This window comes from Homalodisca vitripennis, chromosome 5 (genome assembly GCF_021130785.1).
Source record: "Homalodisca vitripennis isolate AUS2020 chromosome 5, UT_GWSS_2.1, whole genome shotgun sequence".
Taxonomy (NCBI): domain Eukaryota; kingdom Metazoa; phylum Arthropoda; class Insecta; order Hemiptera; family Cicadellidae; genus Homalodisca; species Homalodisca vitripennis.
The window spans coordinates 34,913,407-34,932,500 of record NC_060211.1 but is presented as its reverse complement, the minus strand read 5'-3'; the positions used below and the strand labels follow the sequence as shown (position 1 = coordinate 34,932,500).

General features: G+C 33.8%; 1 protein-coding gene across 2 annotated transcripts in view; it reads right to left on the bottom strand.

Moving 5' to 3' along the window:
- The window catches only part of LOC124361988 (neutral ceramidase), an 81,039-nt gene that overhangs the window by 23,422 nt on the left and 38,523 nt on the right, over positions 1 to 19,094 (bottom strand). For both annotated transcript variants that reach the window (XM_046816106.1, XM_046816107.1), the window contains exons 4-8: positions 16,736 to 16,912; positions 16,527 to 16,654; positions 16,253 to 16,451; positions 12,800 to 13,006; positions 3,486 to 3,614 (exon numbers count right to left, since the gene is read on the bottom strand). In XM_046816106.1, coding sequence (XP_046672062.1) covers positions 3,486 to 3,614; positions 12,800 to 13,006; positions 16,253 to 16,451; positions 16,527 to 16,654; positions 16,736 to 16,912 — 840 coding nt within the window. The remainder of the gene's footprint in view (positions 1 to 3,485; positions 3,615 to 12,799; positions 13,007 to 16,252; positions 16,452 to 16,526; positions 16,655 to 16,735; positions 16,913 to 19,094) is intronic.

The following is a 19,094-nucleotide window of genomic DNA, read 5'->3' as shown; positions in this document are numbered from 1 at the left end:
GAATGAGCAAATCAAAGATCAAGACCATGCTAATTTGTTTTTTTGACAGGAAAGGTATCGTACACAAAGAATTTGTTCCACCAGGACAAACTGTCAACCAAGTGTTTTATAAAAGTGTCCTTGAAAATTTTGAGGAAAAGAGTGATCCGTGTGAGACCGGAAATTGCAGACAAGTGGATGCTTCATCATGACAATGCTCCATGTCACACGGCCATTTCCATCTGTGAATTTTTGAACTCAAAACGCATTATACTGTTGTTCCTCAACCCCCCTATTCACCTGATTTAAGTCCTTGTGACTTTTTTCCTCTTCACGAAATTGAAACATGTCCTAAAAGGACGTCATTTTGGAACTCTGGAGAACATTCAAAAGACTGTGACGACCAGTTAAAAGCCATACCAATTGAAGACTTCCAGCGCTGCTACCAAGAGTGGGAACGACGACTCCGCCGATGTATAGCTGCCCAAGGAAACTACTTTGAAGGGGATAACATTGTTGTTTGAAAATAATAAAAAACTTTGGTTAGTTATGAAATCAGTCTCATTATTTTTCTAACATCACACCTCGTATATATACCGGGTGAGTTTTTTAAAAGTGATCCAATAGCTAACTTTTTAATTACACGACTTAGCACCACACTTTAAATTTGGAACTTGCTCAATTTTAAGTTTCACTCAGGAATACACTTTCAAATTTTTTTTGAAGAGGCCGCCATTTTCCAATATGGCAGCTAACTTTAAAATCTTTTATGGAACACCCTGTATTTTATGTTTGTTTTTAGATTCTACTCTACAAAATAAGACATTTTTGATTTGATTTTGAGAGTTTTTCAATATCTCTAATGATTCAGGAGCTACGTGGACTGGAAGTTTTCATAATTTTTTCCAATATGGCGGCCAATTTTAAAATCTTTTATGGAACACCCTGTATTTTATGTTGTTTTTAGATTCTACTCTACAGAATAAGACATTTTTGTTTTTTTCAAAGTTTTTCTATATCTCTAATGGTTCAGGAGCTACCTGGACTGGAATTTTTCGAATTTTTTCGGACTGATGATGTATAGTAGTATTATTAGTAGTATTATATAATATAATTTATATTATATATATATATATATTATATATATATATATTTATATATATATATATTTTATATATATATATATTACATTACTTAAACTTGGCGATTGCCTTGCTTTCACGCTATTTGAAGTATAAAGGATAGGTGTGAATTAATAAGAAGTGTGCTGTTTGTAAAGAATGTTTATTTTCAGACAAGACAGCAATTTGCTGATAGGAAATTTATTTTATTTTCCATACATCATTTAGGTTTCCCGGGAAATCAGGGATACCGGAGATTTGCATTATGGGTGCGAGAAGGATTTCATAAACAGTTAAGGCAATATAAGTATATAATTGCAAGGATGCTTAAGCCCAAATGAAGCAGTGTTTTTTTGTTTACCTGCTCACTGGTCTGCCAGCTATAATGGCTTTTTAATAATTACTAAATAATGGGAGGTCTGGGGCTCTTCGTCAGAAAATTAACAAACACCCTCCTCCAAAAACAAATTATATGTATTTTTACTTTATAACGACATTTAAAAGTAAATATTTTGAAAATATTTGGGAAAGGGTCATTAACCCTGCTCCCCCCCTACAACCATCACTACATGTAAATTCATAAAAGTATTTGATGAAAGAATTCCACTTGGAATGCAAATATTCTTGATTTCTATTATGTAGATTACTACCTTGTATCGTCGGGTCCGGAAGAAGGCATCTTTCACAATCTGGCTCGAGGGCAACTTTTTGCTGACGATCTTCTCTTGTTTGCTTAATTAAAGTGGAACTCTGGTCATTGCTTGCGCATGCGCTTATGTTGCCAAGGGCAATATTATGTGCCTGTTCAGCGATACCTGAGCCTGCTCAAAGTTTTGCCCAATTGCTCGTCTTTGTGCAACCGTGACAAGACATCCACTCTCCCGCTTTTATCACTCCTGACTTTATGTTGGTCAGCCTGAAAATCTCGTATAAGTCATCATCTGCGCTCGTTACGGCTGATTGTGATTACGAATGGGTCGAGAAGCGAATCGCTTGGCTTCAGAACACCCGTACAAGTCGCAATAGAGGACTGAATAGCTGCGGTGAATGTGGTGGGCCAGAGGAGTTTTTTACATAGTCTTATGTTACTGTCTCGACTGCATGGGTGTACTGTGCTACCTTCGGCGTCCCGCGTAAGGCTCAAGTTCTGTTCGTAACAGGAATATACCAGACAAAATATATTATCTCTTTAATAATTATTTACTATAGAACACAAAAGTTAATTAAGATTTTGTTTTCCAAAATGTATAATAGCAATATGTATGTATACAGGGTTTATATGAGATCCATTTTGACGATGAATGGGTAAAGAAGCTATTTTTAGATCAATGGCTCCATTTGGTATTTTTCCCTAAAATTTCAAATTGAAATTTCTGTATCGCTGCAAAACATTATTCTGTACCAGGTAGGAGTACGCCACACCAAGTACCGCAAAACAGGTTTCACCGAAGTCGTAAGCTAAATTTATTACATCCTCCCGATAGACAAAGAGAAATTTTGCTACGCTACTGAATGATAGGCTTTAATGAGACTCAACCGAACCCATGGATGAACATACACAATCTCATTCTTGTCAATGCATAAATGAAACTTCATTCTCAATTTAGTCTTCGTATTATAAAATCGTCTGAAGATAGGGATAGTTTGGCTACGAGTGTTACTATGTAACATGTTAAAATGTCATATGATTATACTCAGGTTGTTTAACATTATTCTGCGATCTTTATGTTACCATCATGGTCACCAACAAGACCAATATAACACATTTTGCTAACGCTCAGCAAAAACCTATGGAGTGACATGCACCATCGGCGAAGTCTATAAAAATAAAGATATAGAATATATAAATTTATTTATCTAATTTCCAATATATAAATAAAGCTTCATGCAAAATTTCAAGATGTCATGAGGACAAAATTGAAAAATTTCCGCCCCTCTAATGATGTGATTCGCAAACGCTCAGACAATTTAATTACACGTAATAAGCTTATTAATACATTTTTATTAATGTTATTTTAATAAGCTTATTGACAAAGACAACTTTTTGCAGTGGAAGTTCACGGAGATTGAAGAAATGCCACTGAAATAACTAGATAACAGAATATGCTAAGGATATGTGCATTTATACGTTACTTTTGTTTCATGAAACTTTGTATCAACATTGCTACAAAACTATACAATACATAATTCAACTACATGTCCGACAGCATACGAATGATACTGGATGTACTTCATGGCAATTCTATTTTACTTACCTTTCTTGTTTGCATTGTTCTATTCGAGTGCTTCATATATTTGACAAGAGTACCTATTGAAAACTATGTTAACTATAAAGCTATTTCAGTTTGAGTAGTATGTAATACAACTCTTTTTTAAGCCACTTACCGGAATCTCTTGAGATGAAGCCGGGTCCCAGTACAGAGCCTTGTAGTTCGGCATGTCCTGATACTGGTGAACTACCCTCAGACCTCCGCTTAGGTACCGTCTACCTTGCTCACCAGCCCTCAGCAGCTCCTATATAAATTATTTTCTATACAATCATGAAAATAAGGCATGACTGTACTCATTACTATCAATTTTCTTAGCTCCAGTCAATATCCCAAGTGTTTATTTTATAATCCGAGTTAAAAGTTCGTTAAATTTTTACCACGACAGTTTGAACTTAATTAATATTTCTCTGTCAAACTTAGTGTTGGTTAATCTTTTACGCGAAATTACTTAACACCAAATACGTGTACGTATAAAAACGTAGTTCAGTGTTACTGCGTATAACAAGTGTAACGTTTAAATAGGTAACCAATTAATTAATATTTTGTAATTATCTAAACTACTTTAGTGCGCTTAAAATTACTATGCCGTTAATAGTTTATTGTACTCTATATTACTATGATAATTTTTATTGCGTTTTCTTCATTAAAACATTGCATTGCATTAAAACGAGCATTTAGTTGCTCGTTTTAGGTTCTCCGACATTCGACGTTTATTGTTTTAGAACCGCCATATAATAAGTCGTAATAATTTTAAATACAATTTCCCCATAAAAAGTTAGCAATGACTTAAATAGTTTACTGTTGGTCTTAATTATTTTATAATTATTCGTTCTAAGTGCTCAACCACCAGTAAGACAACATCATAACTTCGGTTTTTGTCTGTTTCCGCGCTTGTGAAAGGTGTAGTCATATGTAATAAGACGATTCGCCTTTTGCTTTATTTACCCACTTCAATATCTTGCCGGTTAATACTGTTTTTAGTCTCGATATTCATGGTCTTTAAGAATTAAGCATGGTTTGTCTTTGTGTTTGTGTTTTTTTAAGTTAACTACAACCACAACTCACAAACATGAGTGCGGCAAGACAATCGGATTACGAGTTCAAGTTCTCATAAGTTCATGTACTCGTAATTAAGTTCCATACAGAACAGAACTCTTAAACAGTTCTGCGCCTACAGAAATTAAGAGAAATAATAGAAACTAGCGTGTATAAAAATTGCTTTTAAGTTATTTCAGGCGCAGTAACGGTTAAAAGTGTTTAAGGGCCACCAGTGGAACCGTATACCAACTTTAACAGAGCCGTTTTTTCGAGTTTTTCAGAGATGTTGCAAGTGTACACTCAGTCTATTGTACCGCGAACCGCGGTAATATTTTCCCAACTTATCCCTACCGCTGGTACCACTGAATGCTTGACTTCTGTTGCGCAGTAAACACGTTCGTTTACAGTTGCAGCAGAAAAGAACGAGTTGCGAATACTTTTGTAATTTCAATCATTATAAAGTCTAACCTAAACGCAATTTAGGTCAGACTTGTAAGCAAAAGAGCACCAGATTTTGATACTCGCTCACCTACTACATGAAATAAGCATACATCTGCATTTTCTCTTATCTGGACTCCAAGCAGTGTTCTGATACGTTTAGTACTTTCATTCTTTTCTTAGTAGCATCACATTGCTGCACATTCTAATTGCCGTGAATTAATTTCCCCCCTCACCTGACGAAGAGGGTAGATTTCGTTCCTGGAAACGGTGTTTTATACATTTTATAACAAAAAGCTATGGCAAAAAGTTCGAAATCCTGTTACCCTTTCAAACCTTCAGTGGTCAATAACAAATTTTAAACAAAGGATAAAAAACATGACTGGGTAGTGTATACACAATGCTGAACATAGAGTGTAGTGCCGAGTTTTAAATGTGCCCCTATTTACAAAACTATTCCACAACACACGACACTGAAAACACGAATATATTCAAGACAGACACAGGATGGCCGGATGACAGGCCCAATCTTATTTCTCTTTCATTCGTTCAATGCAAATCATGATATTATAATCAGGATATGTTTGTTTATTTAGTTCTTAAAATGAGACATTCTTTGCAAAGTTTTATTTGTTGGTGAAGCAATAAATGGAGTTATAACTTCTTTAGATGATTGGATTCTCACCCACTCTTGGATATGCGGTTATTTACAGTATTAAGAAGTTGAATTAAACCCTTTCAACATTTTACTGCCAACAAATTGTGTTGCCAAGACGCATTACTTCCAGCCAGAACTGACCCTCAATCTGTCTTCAAGTTGTACAAATATTACGAACAAAAGTGTGTTCCTTCACTTTGATGTATAAATGCAGTATGAGACATGAGTGTAGAGAATAATAGGTTATTTTTACTACAACAGGTAGTATTGCGTCTACTAATAACCACAACGCACGAAGGTTTCCAAAATTTCAATGAATAAATGCGAGATCAACTAGTACATTTTGCATAATTTGCGTAAGAATTACATAATTGTTAATATAAAAAAGAAACTCAAATATGTGTAAAACAACAAGAGCTTTATGCATTGCACGTCATTTTCTCACATAAAGTTGGCTACGAGAGCATAGGTAACATAATTGTTTATTAAAAACCAATTGTGTAATCTCAATCACTAATTCAATTTTTTTTAAGTAACTCCTTCTTTTGGAGGGCAATGGATGTATGTTTTGCATGAGATAAAAACTTTTGTTTCGCGTCACGGAATGGAACGTCATGTTTTTTGCTCTGTAGCCGCTAGGGGTGGAACTATTGCGACCATTTTGATGTCAGGAAGGGCGTTTCTCCGTTCAGTGGCTATCCAGGCGTGCTAGTGAGAGGTTGCTGTCGCTTCTTGCTTAAGTGACTACTTCTTTTAGGGGCTATGGATGTATTTTTTGCACGAGGAAAAAACTTTCGTTTGACGACAAGCATGTTTATGTTTTTCGCATGCTTTCAAAGTAGAATAACAGCTTTACCGAAACGTAAAAAAACGTTATATAAACATCTGATCTGAACTAACAAAATTTGACGTCAATGAAACATTTGCTAAGAGAGATAAAAAGGAAATTATAAACCACAATTACATACAACATTATATATGATTAGGAAAATAACTAAACGCTTCTCTAACCTAGTACTGTTTTACAATGTTTTGTTTGCTAACTCTTCGATCAGTTTACTCAAATTATTATTGACGTAAACGTCCGAAATTTCACATCGTCTGGATAAATCCCTGTTTCTGCAGACTTTCCTTAGTTGTGGAATTTGTCAGGTTACGTTACAGTTAGGTTCCAATTCCTAACCTAGTAATGTTTTACAATGTTTTGTTTGCTAACTCTTCGATCAGTTTACTCAAATTATTATTGACGTAAACGTCCGAAATTTCACATCGTCTGGATAAATCCCTGTTTCTGCTGCAGACTTTCCTTAGTTGTGGAATTTGTCAGGTTACGTTACAGTTAGGTTCCAATTCCTAACCTAGTAATGTTTTACAATGTTTTGTTTGCTAACTCTTCGATCAGTTTACTCAAATTATTATTGACGTAAACGTCCGAAATTTCACATCGTCTGGATAAATCCCTGTTTCTGCAGACTTTCCTTAGTTGTGGAATTTGTCAGGTTACGTTACAGTTAGGTTCCAATTCCTAACCTAGTACTGTTTTACAATGTTTTGTTTGCTAACTCTTCGATCAGTTTACTCAAATTATTATTGACGTAAACGTCCGAAATTTCACATCGTCTGGATAAATCCCTGTTTCTGCAGACTTTCCTTAGTTGTGGAATTTGTCAGGTTACGTTACAGTTAGGTTCCAATTCCTAACCTAGTAATGTTTTACAATGTTTTGTTTGCTAACTTTTCGATCAGTTTACTCAAATTATTATTGACGTAAACGTCCGAAATTTCACATCGTCTGGATAAATCCCTGTTTCTGCAGACTTTCCTTAGTTGTGGAATTTGTCAGGTTACGTTACAGTTAGGTTCCAATTCCTAACCTAGTAATGTTTTACAATGTTTTCTTTGCTAACTTTTCGATCAGTTTACTCAAATTATTATTGACGTAAACGTCCTAAATTTCACATCGTCTGGATATATCCCTTTTTCTGCAGACTTTCCTTAGTTATGGAATTTGTCAAGTTAGGTTATAGTTAAGCACCAATTTAAAAGCTGTCAAAATTTAAAAAAATTAATTCGTCCTCTGCTATTAGTAGCTACCTTGACTTTAACACACTAAAATCACTTCCAACGCCAAACAATCGTTGTAAACATACTAGAATATATCATAAAATACTGGTTTGAATAAATCTGCAAACCGCTAATTTAATTATTCGTGAATCCAACGTAAAATTAATTAACTTAATGAGTCATTTAACAGCAGTATTTAAAGCTCATCGGATTGTAAATTGAATTTCAACAAGGTTAATATTAATTCCTATTCCAATTCATTACTAGTTTCGTCCTGATTATATTTAAAAATAAAAGATTGAAAATAAATTGATTATATCTTTTTCAGCTAACGAAACCGTAGTGTAATTTAGTTCTAGAAGAAAATTATTATTCTATTTATTATAATTATAACGTTTACTCAATTACAGTATGCTATACCATATATACCGTTTGGAAATAAATTACGTAAAAATAGATTTTAATATAACTGCTAAGGAAACGTCAAAACCATAAATTTACCTTTCAAAAAATTACATTTAACAATTTCAACCGATAAAAACATAAGAACAACGAGATGTGGGAAAACAATAGATGCTCTGTTTACAAGATTTTATTCCAGAACTTTTATTTTTTATTTCAGCTATTATAAACCCATAATTTCATTTTTTTAAATATGCTACACGTGTTATACATAACAATAAAATTTAAACATTTTTCCGTCGTATATGTCCAAACACAATACAAAGTCTTCATTGTCTGGCGGAACTTTACCGAATATTACACCACGCCTTCCTTCAACTAATTGTGCATCTGAATCTTAATATCATTATTGAAATCAATGGAACCCGGGGGCAAAGCTGTATATACTGAAAACTATTATTGGCAATTATTATATTTAACGGGTCTTGTTGTAACTTGATGTAGTAATTATTGATGTTTAAGAAATTCAAAATCCACCAAACATTTTAATTTAATTTATTTATTTTAAATAATGTATAATTTTCAATTTATTTCATACTTTTCAGCATCAGATACCATCGTCAGGTATGAATTCAAACAAATCTGATGATGACATCTTGAATGCTTAAATGCCTCAATATTATAGGAAAATTTTGTATTTCTTTTACAGCAATAATTTGATTTCCAATAAGAAGAGCTCCTCTTTCAGTTATCTGATATAGTGAATTCATAGTATGTTTCCAAGACCTAGGTTCGATTCCAATAAAATGTCCCTATAAGAAACAAAACCAATCGTCCAATAAAAGAATCATGAAACCGTTGAAGTCCTTTTTATATGTGACATTTCTTATTATTTTCAACCGATATGACCGATATACTATTATTTAATAGTAGTATTTTTGAATACTACTCTATTGAAATAATATTATTAGTGGATTATTTATCCAGAATATATATATACTACAGTTAAAAAGTTTAGAATAGATTCTCATGATGAAAAACATACCCGACACAAGGAAGCTTTGTTAATATTGTAAAAGCTAAAGGCACTAGGTTTGTTTTACTAAACTTTACACATTAAAACAGCACATAAGAGTTACGGATTTTTCTCTGAACTTGTTTTTAATCACGCTATGAGTAAATTAAAGTATTAAAATTATGAATAAAGTCGTGTTTACATGAAGATTTAAGTAGAACTATTTAAACTATCAGACCTAAATACCATGACATACTTTACTTAAATTTACGATAGAAAATCTTGTTTCATAGCAGCATAGCTAAGCATTTTGCGAAGCTCTTCTTTCTTCTGTACCTGACAATGGGACTGTACCTTGGAACTGTACTAGGTCCACTCGTACAGTGTCCTTTCTAACTATATTTCACTTCTCCTACAAGCAAAGATCATTCAAATTCTCCTGGTTTTTATATTACTATGACCCGTAAAGTCGGTCTGTCTAGGTATAGTAACATTTTTCACTTAATCCGAATTTTTGCTGTTTAGCTCGAATATCTGCCTGACATTTTCATAATTATATGTAGTTGTACTTTAATTAATGACATTAACTTTATCCGTCATAAGTGATTTATATAATACGCAACATAACAATAGACCAATAGCCACTACCTCATACCATACCCGATGATGGAAATGGCACTTAGATCTGCTAGAACTACGAGAACTCTTGGGTATACATTAAGCGCATTCTGTTAATACTGTAGAACGTACGTTGAATAGTTCTCTCTTAGTATGTCAAAGCACTCTATTGGTGCTTTGACATAAAATTATAAGGATCATATTAGGGAAAGTGGATTACTTTGTATCAGTACCATAACATACATCGACTCTCCCCCTTATTCTGTTAGATCATCGAACAGGCTAGTAGCTCATGAGGATGAGCAGTATAAGACTTAAAAGGAGATTGGCCTCTCATTAAAAAATAAAAAGATAAAAGTTTTAGTAATGAAAGAGCTAAAGATGGAGGATGGGGCACCTCTTGTTGAACGACCATGACGAGTGATATTGTGCAATTTCTCAGCCATGCAATCTCGGAAGAACGGGGGAACATTTTTTCCTCCCCTTTAGGCTTTATAAAGCTCTAAACCCCGATCAAAAGATAAAAGCTTTAGTAATGAAGGTGCAAACCTTTTAAAACTTGCCCTTAGCACTATTAGTTTCCCCGGAGGAACATGTACAAGAACGTGCATTGTGTTCTATATGTTAAGCACGTAAAGAAAAGTATGTAGTCAATGATCAAATACAGCCAGGTACTGTAACCTTCTAGAATGAAGGTAGTATTTTTACTATGGTTCAAGCTTAGGAAACTTCTACTACCAATGGCCTTACAAGGTCTTCTGTGCTCTTGGAGTAAAAAGATATGAAAGATGGCTAAAGATGGAGGATTGGGCACCTCTTTTTGATCGACTATAACGAGGAATATTGAGCAAGAGTCAAAGGATATGAAAGATGGCTAAAGATGGAAGATTGGGGCACCTCTTTTTGATCGACCATAACGAGGAATATTGAGCAAGAGTCAAAGGATATGAAAGATGGCTAAAGATGGAAGATTGGGGCACCTCTTTTTGATCGACCATAACGAGGAATATTGAGCAAGAGTCAAAGGATATGAAAGATGGCTAAAGATGGAAGATTGGGGCACCTCTTGTTGAACGACCATAACGAGGGATATTGAGCAATGTCTCAGCCATGCAATCTCAGAAGAACGGGGGAATATTTTTTCCTCTCATTTAGGCTTGCTAAAGCTCTAAACCCAATCAACAATCATCCTCGACAGTAAAACTAGGACGTTTGATCCCTTTACTCAATGTCTTGACATTTTCGGTTACTGATGTGCCGCTTCTGGATATTCATAGGGTTGCCCAGATGTGAACCAACCAGAAGTGACTCCTGCTGGGTTACTGAGAGGGCTTACTTTTCTTGGGTTGAACCTACCACTGGGTACAGCAAAACCGATATGTCAGTTAATCTGGACAACCTTATAGATGTCCAGGATTGGCATATCACTAACCGCAAATGTCGAGATTCTGGGGTGCAAGGGTAATTCGATAGGTCAAGTCTACTGCGGGAGATGACTGTTGGAGTTGGTGGGGTACGTTTCCTAAGTATCAGAGGTTCTTACTAACCTCAACGAGGGTGTGCCACCCCCTGTGTGCTTTGACTGGAGAGGCTGGTTCAGAGCTGGCCTCCCCTTCTTCCGGGGGGACATGACTTTGAGATTAGTGTCCTAATTCTTCCTCATGGATCTCGATAGGAGGCGGCCCCTACCCCCTTACCTTACCCATCCTGAATATCCTGTCATAAGTGCAATTTATAAGCTTTTTATCCTAAGAAACATAGAAAAGTCATAGAGTCAAAGAAAGTCATAGAGGGCAGCAGCGAATTAAGCTACTGGTTTGACACTTTTATTACAGAATGAAACAGGTAACATTTGACATGGCTATTTTATCAATTTATTATATGTTACTTTATATTTATATGTGCATTAAGATGTGTTTTGAGCTTATTACAGTTTAATAACATTTCCAGTTAATACTGACATTGTTTAGAGACGGGGAAAGCACACTCTGATACTGAAAATATTCCCTTCAACTTGTTTCTGGGAAATTGATAAAGAAGGATTTTATAGAAAATTTTAAATAGTCCACGTATTAGAGACATTTTCGGTTTTCGTCAGAGAAATTTTTACACGTAAACTAATTCCATAAGTTATTCCAACACAAGGATTTCATTTCCATCCAGGTTAATATGCGATTCACAGCGCTTATTCCTAGTATTACATTTTGACCCATTGTGTGATGAGAACTTAATGGAATATTAACACGCACTAACGTCAATCAGGTCAAACAGCTAAACATTCCAAATTAATATTCTAACATTATGAAAAACAAATTATAATAATTATATTGATCCATCATTTATTTGGAATTACAACAGTTCTTTCAAGTATCTTACATTAAATAATTGATTAGGTTGAAAAGTTCATCCCTGCTGCGGATTTATTAGCTTCTACAGAGTGTGTGGCTTTCTGCATAGTGCGAGTATCACTTTGAATAATTAATTAGTTTGCATTAGCTGTTTCTGAATCACTAGGAAATATTCATCTTCCTACAATTTTTATCAGGATAAGGATTTGATGATTTCAAAAGTACATTGCGATTCTGGCTAATAAACGCGAAGTGAAATATTACTATTGTATCCAAGTTGAGTGTAATAAATAAATCGCAGACATGAGTAAAATATTTAATAATAATTACTAGCCATAATGGTTATTCTACCATGGCATACAAGCAAGCATGTAGGTTGAAAAATTTGTCCATGTCAACGATACATTATTTACCCTAAAGTGTTTTAACTGATCTTGGATACGATGGCAGTTCAGTTAATTAACAATAACATTGTCGTTGTTTCTTTTTTATTTGAATCACTTTTCTCAAATATAGCGAACAAACTTGTATTTAAAAACTTTCAGTGCCTGTCTTCTAGAAAGGTAAATTTAAAAAACATTTACAAGATTAAATTATTTTTTAATGTTATTTTATATTTAAAATCCTAAGAAAATATTGGGTTTCCATAACGAATTCAAATTTGGGCACCATATTTAAAAACTGAAAAAAACTGTTTTAAAGACTAAATTTATTTTTTTATGTGCACTGAAAAGTAAGTGAAGTCCTTCTTTAAAACTTCCTGTAAATTTATTCGAAACCGTGTACCCCGTTATTAAATTACTAAATATATTATTGCAAGATGTCCTTCGTATATAAAGAAAACAAACCAGAGCCTTGCTGTAGATCCGTTCTCCGATGATCCTCGTGCTCTCGAACATGTCCTTGCCGGGTCCCTGGGCTACACAGACGTCCCGGTCGCCGCAGGAGCTGGTGTTGATGTCACAGGGAAGACCGGAAGCCATACACCGAGGTCCTGCCAGATTAGCCGACACGTCGCCCAGGTTGGTAGAGACGAAAGCCCCTACAAATGGACCCTTTAGGGAAAGATTTGCCATTTACAGTATGTCACATATTAGCCTATTTTCTAACAAACGTAATATGAGAACTCCAACTTGCACTCGAAGCAAAACGTCACGAAGTTCTGTACAATCCTAATTAAGTATTGGCGATATTTATTTGGATTTGTTAATGTCTGGCATGCCATCTGTTACCATTTGTTGTTTATTTGGATGGTGGTAAATGTATTATTTATTAGATGTTGTTTGTGATTATTATTATTATTATTTATTAGATGATTATTTATTAGGTGGTATTTTAGTTATTTATTAATAGGTGGTAAATTAAACTTCAGCTGTTATTTAATATTTTTCATATTATTTATAATTAATCGATTTTGATATCTATTTTGATGTAGGCGTTAATTTGTATGTATATTATGTTAAACTTTGGATATTTGATAACATTGTTTTCTATTATCTACAATTAAGTGTTGGCGATATTTATTTGGATTTGTTAATTTCTGGCATGCCATCTGTTACTTGATATGTACGAAATGGTTTACCGTTGACTCAATAAATGAAAATGAAATCCTGGAGATAAAGTGAAGGTAAAGCCACAAGCCAGTACTATGTCAATAGTGCTCGTGGAGTCAAACTAAAAAACCAAGAGTTAAACTAATACAAACATTAAAAAAAAAAAAAAATACTATTGAAATTACAATAATTGATTTTATTACTCAGCAGTTCATAGTGATTCATTATCGAGTATGGAGTTTACCAAAAACATTTAACGGTGAATGGTAATATATACGAAAGTACTTTAAAGTTTAAAGCATTAAAAGTGGGGCGTCAGAAATATAAAATTGATGCGTGAATAATCATTTAACCATGAGTCCTACTACAGAGAAACAGACCTATACTGTTTTGGGTCCGGTAATCGGTACTGTTTACAACGAGATATTCATGACAAATTCGCAGAGTGCATGATTAGGCAAAAAAATAAGTAAAATAAAGTCTTATTTTACCAGGTAAAGTTATGGTTAAGAAGCCCTCTTTAACGCTTAACGTAAGGACCAACGGCATAAAGGTGACTTCCGAACCATCACCAATGGCCCGGGTAGGCGAGCTGCTTGCAAGGACAGGATCGCTCAGTGGTCACCATCCACGCAGCCACGCTCGACGTCGCTTGATCTGGTTATCTTGCGATAACCGTTGTACCCGCTACACTAACTGACTAACTGGTATACAATAAGAGATGGCGTGGCAAAACCAGCTATTGGTATTCCAAGGACATCCTTATGGGTGAGTCAAAACAGCACCTGATAGATACTATGTTAAACATGGCTGTTCATGTTTGTTGATTCTTGTAATAAATTGTTTTTTGTGTGTGTGTGTGTGTGTGTGTGTGTGTGTGTGTCTTAAGTTCTCAAAATAACTAGTGAGTGAATAACTAGGGAATCTGCTTTAAAATAACTTTAAACGTAACTGGGATGGTTTTATAAAACATTCAAACTTCAATTGGCTACCAAATCCGATGTAGTAACATTAAAGACCTCTTGTTTGTGCCATTGTTCTTCTTCTCATAATATCTTCAAAATGAGATATCACTTGCTAGGGATTCCTAACTATATATTTTTAATTACTCCCAAATTATACCATTTTTGAGAGGGGGAGGGGGGGTCAAAAATGTTATACATTATACATCAAAAACTCTTCAGTTGGTCATATAAACTCCCCCAAAGTAAATCACTCCATCTCTATTTATAAGAGAGTTAATAAGGGGAGGGGACTTTTAAGATATCTGGTATTGCAGTATATCTAACCTCGAGGTTTTTCTTGCTAATAATTAGAAACTACTTTTCTATTTTAAAAAACTATACTGCTTAAAAAATATTATTCAAGTTCTTTGGTGACTCCTTGATACACCTCAGTTTCGACGGTGAGCGGTTTTTCTGGTCCTCAGCAGACATATAATAATTTAATTGTATATTTAAGACAACATACACTAACTAATGGTATGTCGATTAATCAATTTCCTACTCACGCCTAATTAGATAAAGTTCAGAAGAACATTTGTCTTAATCTAGTTCCTATCATCAATTATTAGGTTATTTGTCTCCGAGTTAAAATACTCCAAAACCTTCCAATAAAGAACCAACGTTTCTTCTAGCAAACTACGGTCAAGCGGATAGACCATTATGCGTGAGTTTCAATAAGGTATGCTCACTTTTACCACATTAACAGTAGAATCTCCCATTTTATTAACACAATTGCTTTCTAAACCCTTATATTTTCAGTTTAATTCCATACACTTCTCACTTAAAATAAACTCCAGCGAAATGTGTGGGGAATCGACCCTTCTATCCGCTACATTTATTGTCGGCTGTTTTCGTATAGACTAAAAATTTGTACATCAACTTTTAAAACATAACATAACATCATGGATAACATAAAATGTGTTATTTTTCCTTAAATATATTTTTTTTATCAATGATATGTACATTATGTCTTGATCATACTTTTTACCTAATTATTTGTAAAAAGTAAACACATAGTACACACTGTGTTTATTTTAATTACATTACAGCGAGCAAATTACTCTCCTCACTCTGTTAGGCTTATTTTCCTATTGGTGGCTGATTTTTAAACCTAATTGACAATTAAAAACACACATAACGTTGAACTCATTTGTTGTCTTTAATCTGTGTATATTGTTGATATATTATTATATTTATTATATAACATTACATTATATCATAAAATACCATACTATACTATACAATACTACAATACATTATATAATACTGTACCGCAATTTACTTTACTTTAACTTATCATACTATACTGTACTGTACTTTAATGTAATATACTTTACTGTACTATACTGTGCTTTACTGCACTGTACTATACAATACCGTAATGTACTTTATTACTTTACTGTACTGTAATGTAATGTAATGTACTGTACTATACTGTGCTATGCTATACTATACTATTTTATTCTATTCTATAATATACCATACCATACCATATCATACTATGCTATGCTATACTATTTTATTTTATATTTGCATCACTAATAGGTTATTTCTCGTAATGAGTTTAAAATTACTTTGTAAATATCGTTATTCTATCAAACAAGTTATTTACATTTAATTTGTTAATGTAATAGTATCTATTATTTTTTTGCAGTTTCTCTGAATATACAACATAGCCCTTAGATGGTGTGCATTCTTGTAAAAACAAATGTAAGCAACCGTTCTTATGAAAAATTGAACTTGCCTTCCCTGGAAGATATCCTGTGTTCATGCTCTCTTCCAGCAGCAAAGCCGCGACTCCCAGGTTGTCAGATGACACAAGAGTGTTAGTATTGTTCATGGACACAGGGTGGACCGCGAACCACGTGAAAGCACCCACTATCCTCCCGTCGGGTCTCTCGAACCGCAGCTGGACCATGGTCTTATCCACGTCGTAAACATACCTATTCACGATCTTTATGAATAGATGTACAAATCAAACATAAACTGAGCTCAGATAGATGATGAGAAAGTGGTACCTTGCTCTCTCTGCCTCGGGATTCTGGCTGTAGGCGGTAGGGCTGCGGTTGATGTTTGCGCCTAAGAGTTCGCCGTGTGAGATAGAAATCCGCCCTTCTGCTAAATCTTTATGAGCCCGTTCTATGCTCTATGCAGAAACACATACTTCAAAATAGACAATGGATTGACCCGAATATACAAACCAATCTACTGAAAGAATGAAACTCACCAAAACGATGCCAGAGACGAGCGCGCTGAAGGTCTCTGAAACGAAACCAAAAGTGTTGAGATCGAAAAGCAAGCTCATGAGGTAACCTCCAGGGGCCGAGTGGGTGTGGGTCCCCGACAACATCACGTTATCTTCTGTGTAGAGCGACCCATACTTCTGGCCCAGTATCCTCAAGACCTGGATCACAGGAGATTACGATGTTTGAAAGCTTACTCTGCATTTGTTTGTACTATGGGATGTTTAAAGCGTCACAGCGCGTGAGCCCTTATTTTTAATTTGGGACATTTGCTGTTTAGTGTGGGATTGGTATTGGCAACACTGCAACGCAATGGCGATAGTTCGTATGTTATCGTGGGTCCGCACATACACTTCTTAATAACGAAGAATTTGTTTTAAGCAAAAATCTTAAGTTTTTCTCTTATGGCTATGTTTAATATTTCTTAAAATATATTATTAACCTTGGTTTATTAATTATAATAAATATTTAAAAATAACTTAAATCGAACCATTTTAAGTACATTTTTGTTAACTTAAGGGAGTCGGACGGTTGAAAGTCAAATTTTGGGGTTTTAATTTTGATTTATTACACATAATTGATTCTGTATTGTGTGGTTTGGAAAATGCGATTATTTTTTGTAATAAGACGTAATAAGTCTTTTACCCTACAGCTGCTCACTCGTTTTGCGAGAAATCAGGTATTTATCATAGCGATGCTGTTTGAAAACTGCGGCGTATATTTGGTTTGATACAATGGGTATTAACGATTCGGGTACTTTTGCTAGAAATACATTGTTTTACATTCACTGCTGTTTGTAAGGTTAGTTGTGGTTTTGTGTTTCGGTTTTTGGTGTTTTTTGTTGTTTCTTTTTGGGTTTCACTGTGAAATAATCTACTTAGTGAATAATTAAACAAACGTATGGTTTCTAGGCAAATCTTACCAATCCCAGGTACTACTAAAGAAATATTTTATCTTATAAGTTACATGTAGTTCTTCAAATTTAATTAAGGGTTTTATAAAATATGAAGAATTGGTTTTTATATGATCCATATTGTATAGTTTTAGGATACATTTTTAAATCAATATTTTTTTAAATTAAAAAGATAGATGGAGTATATACTCATATCATCAGCGTAAAGAAAAAATCTATATTCTCTAGGTTAGATTTCAGAGATACAGGTAAATCATTTATGAACATAAGATATAGAAGAGGACCCAGTATTGAGCCTTGAGGAACTCCTGTTTTTACAATAGAAAAATTGGACCGATAATTTTTATTCTTATGACTTAGTTGGACACATTGCACTCGTCCCACTAGAAGAAAATATTCACCCAAATTAGAAGAAAATGTGTCGTTTTTACTAACAGCCTAGATGTGAGTCATTGCGAGACCAATATATATGAGGCAGGTGGGACGAGATGCGAGTCCGCTTTGACAAACAGTACATTCCCCAAATGAAAAGTAAGGACACACATGGCAACAGTCACGTAAATTACAATACTATTTGATCATCTGTAGACTTACTATATAATATATATATATATATATATATATATATATATTTTATATATATATATATATATTTTATATATATATATATATATATATTTTTATATTATATATATATATATATTTTATATATTATATATATATATTTTATATATATATATATATATACAGGGTGATTCATGAAGTTCTCCCCCCACTTCTACAGCACATTGTACTAGTAAAAATAATGAAAAAATGTTATATAAACATAGGTCCGAAAAACGCTTCGTTAGCGAGTTACAGCTAGCGAAAAGATTTCGTCCTGAATTCCTGGGTAAAGAGTAACATAAAGCCATACTGAACTTTTGGAAAGGTTAATTAAGTAAGAAATATCGTGGATTCTTATGTATTTTTACCTGATAAAGCTAATAAAATAGGTTTCAGAACTGTACCTGTAGTAGTTTTTGAGGGATTCAGGGTTAAATGCAAAAAAATTGGGGCACGAAACAATGTTTTTTTAAGTTTGATGTACAATAACCTTGTTAAATTGGTAATAAATACATAAAATCAACAAACATTAATTGTAGAGAATTTAATTCTGAGAAAATTGATATAATCAAAGTCTAAAATAAAACAGAAATAATCACCAAAAAATCGATTTTATTCAGTATAATACATTACTAGCTGTAAAGAAATACCGTACGGTATTTAGTTAAAATAAAACAAAAACAAAATGTTTGTTCCTTAATGATGAGATAAATTGAGAAAACAAGATTAACTGTTAAATAAATTTTGTTTGTAAATAAAAATATCATGTTTTATTACGTTGTATTTTTTTTTTTAATAAAAATTTACATCAAATGTTCGAAAAT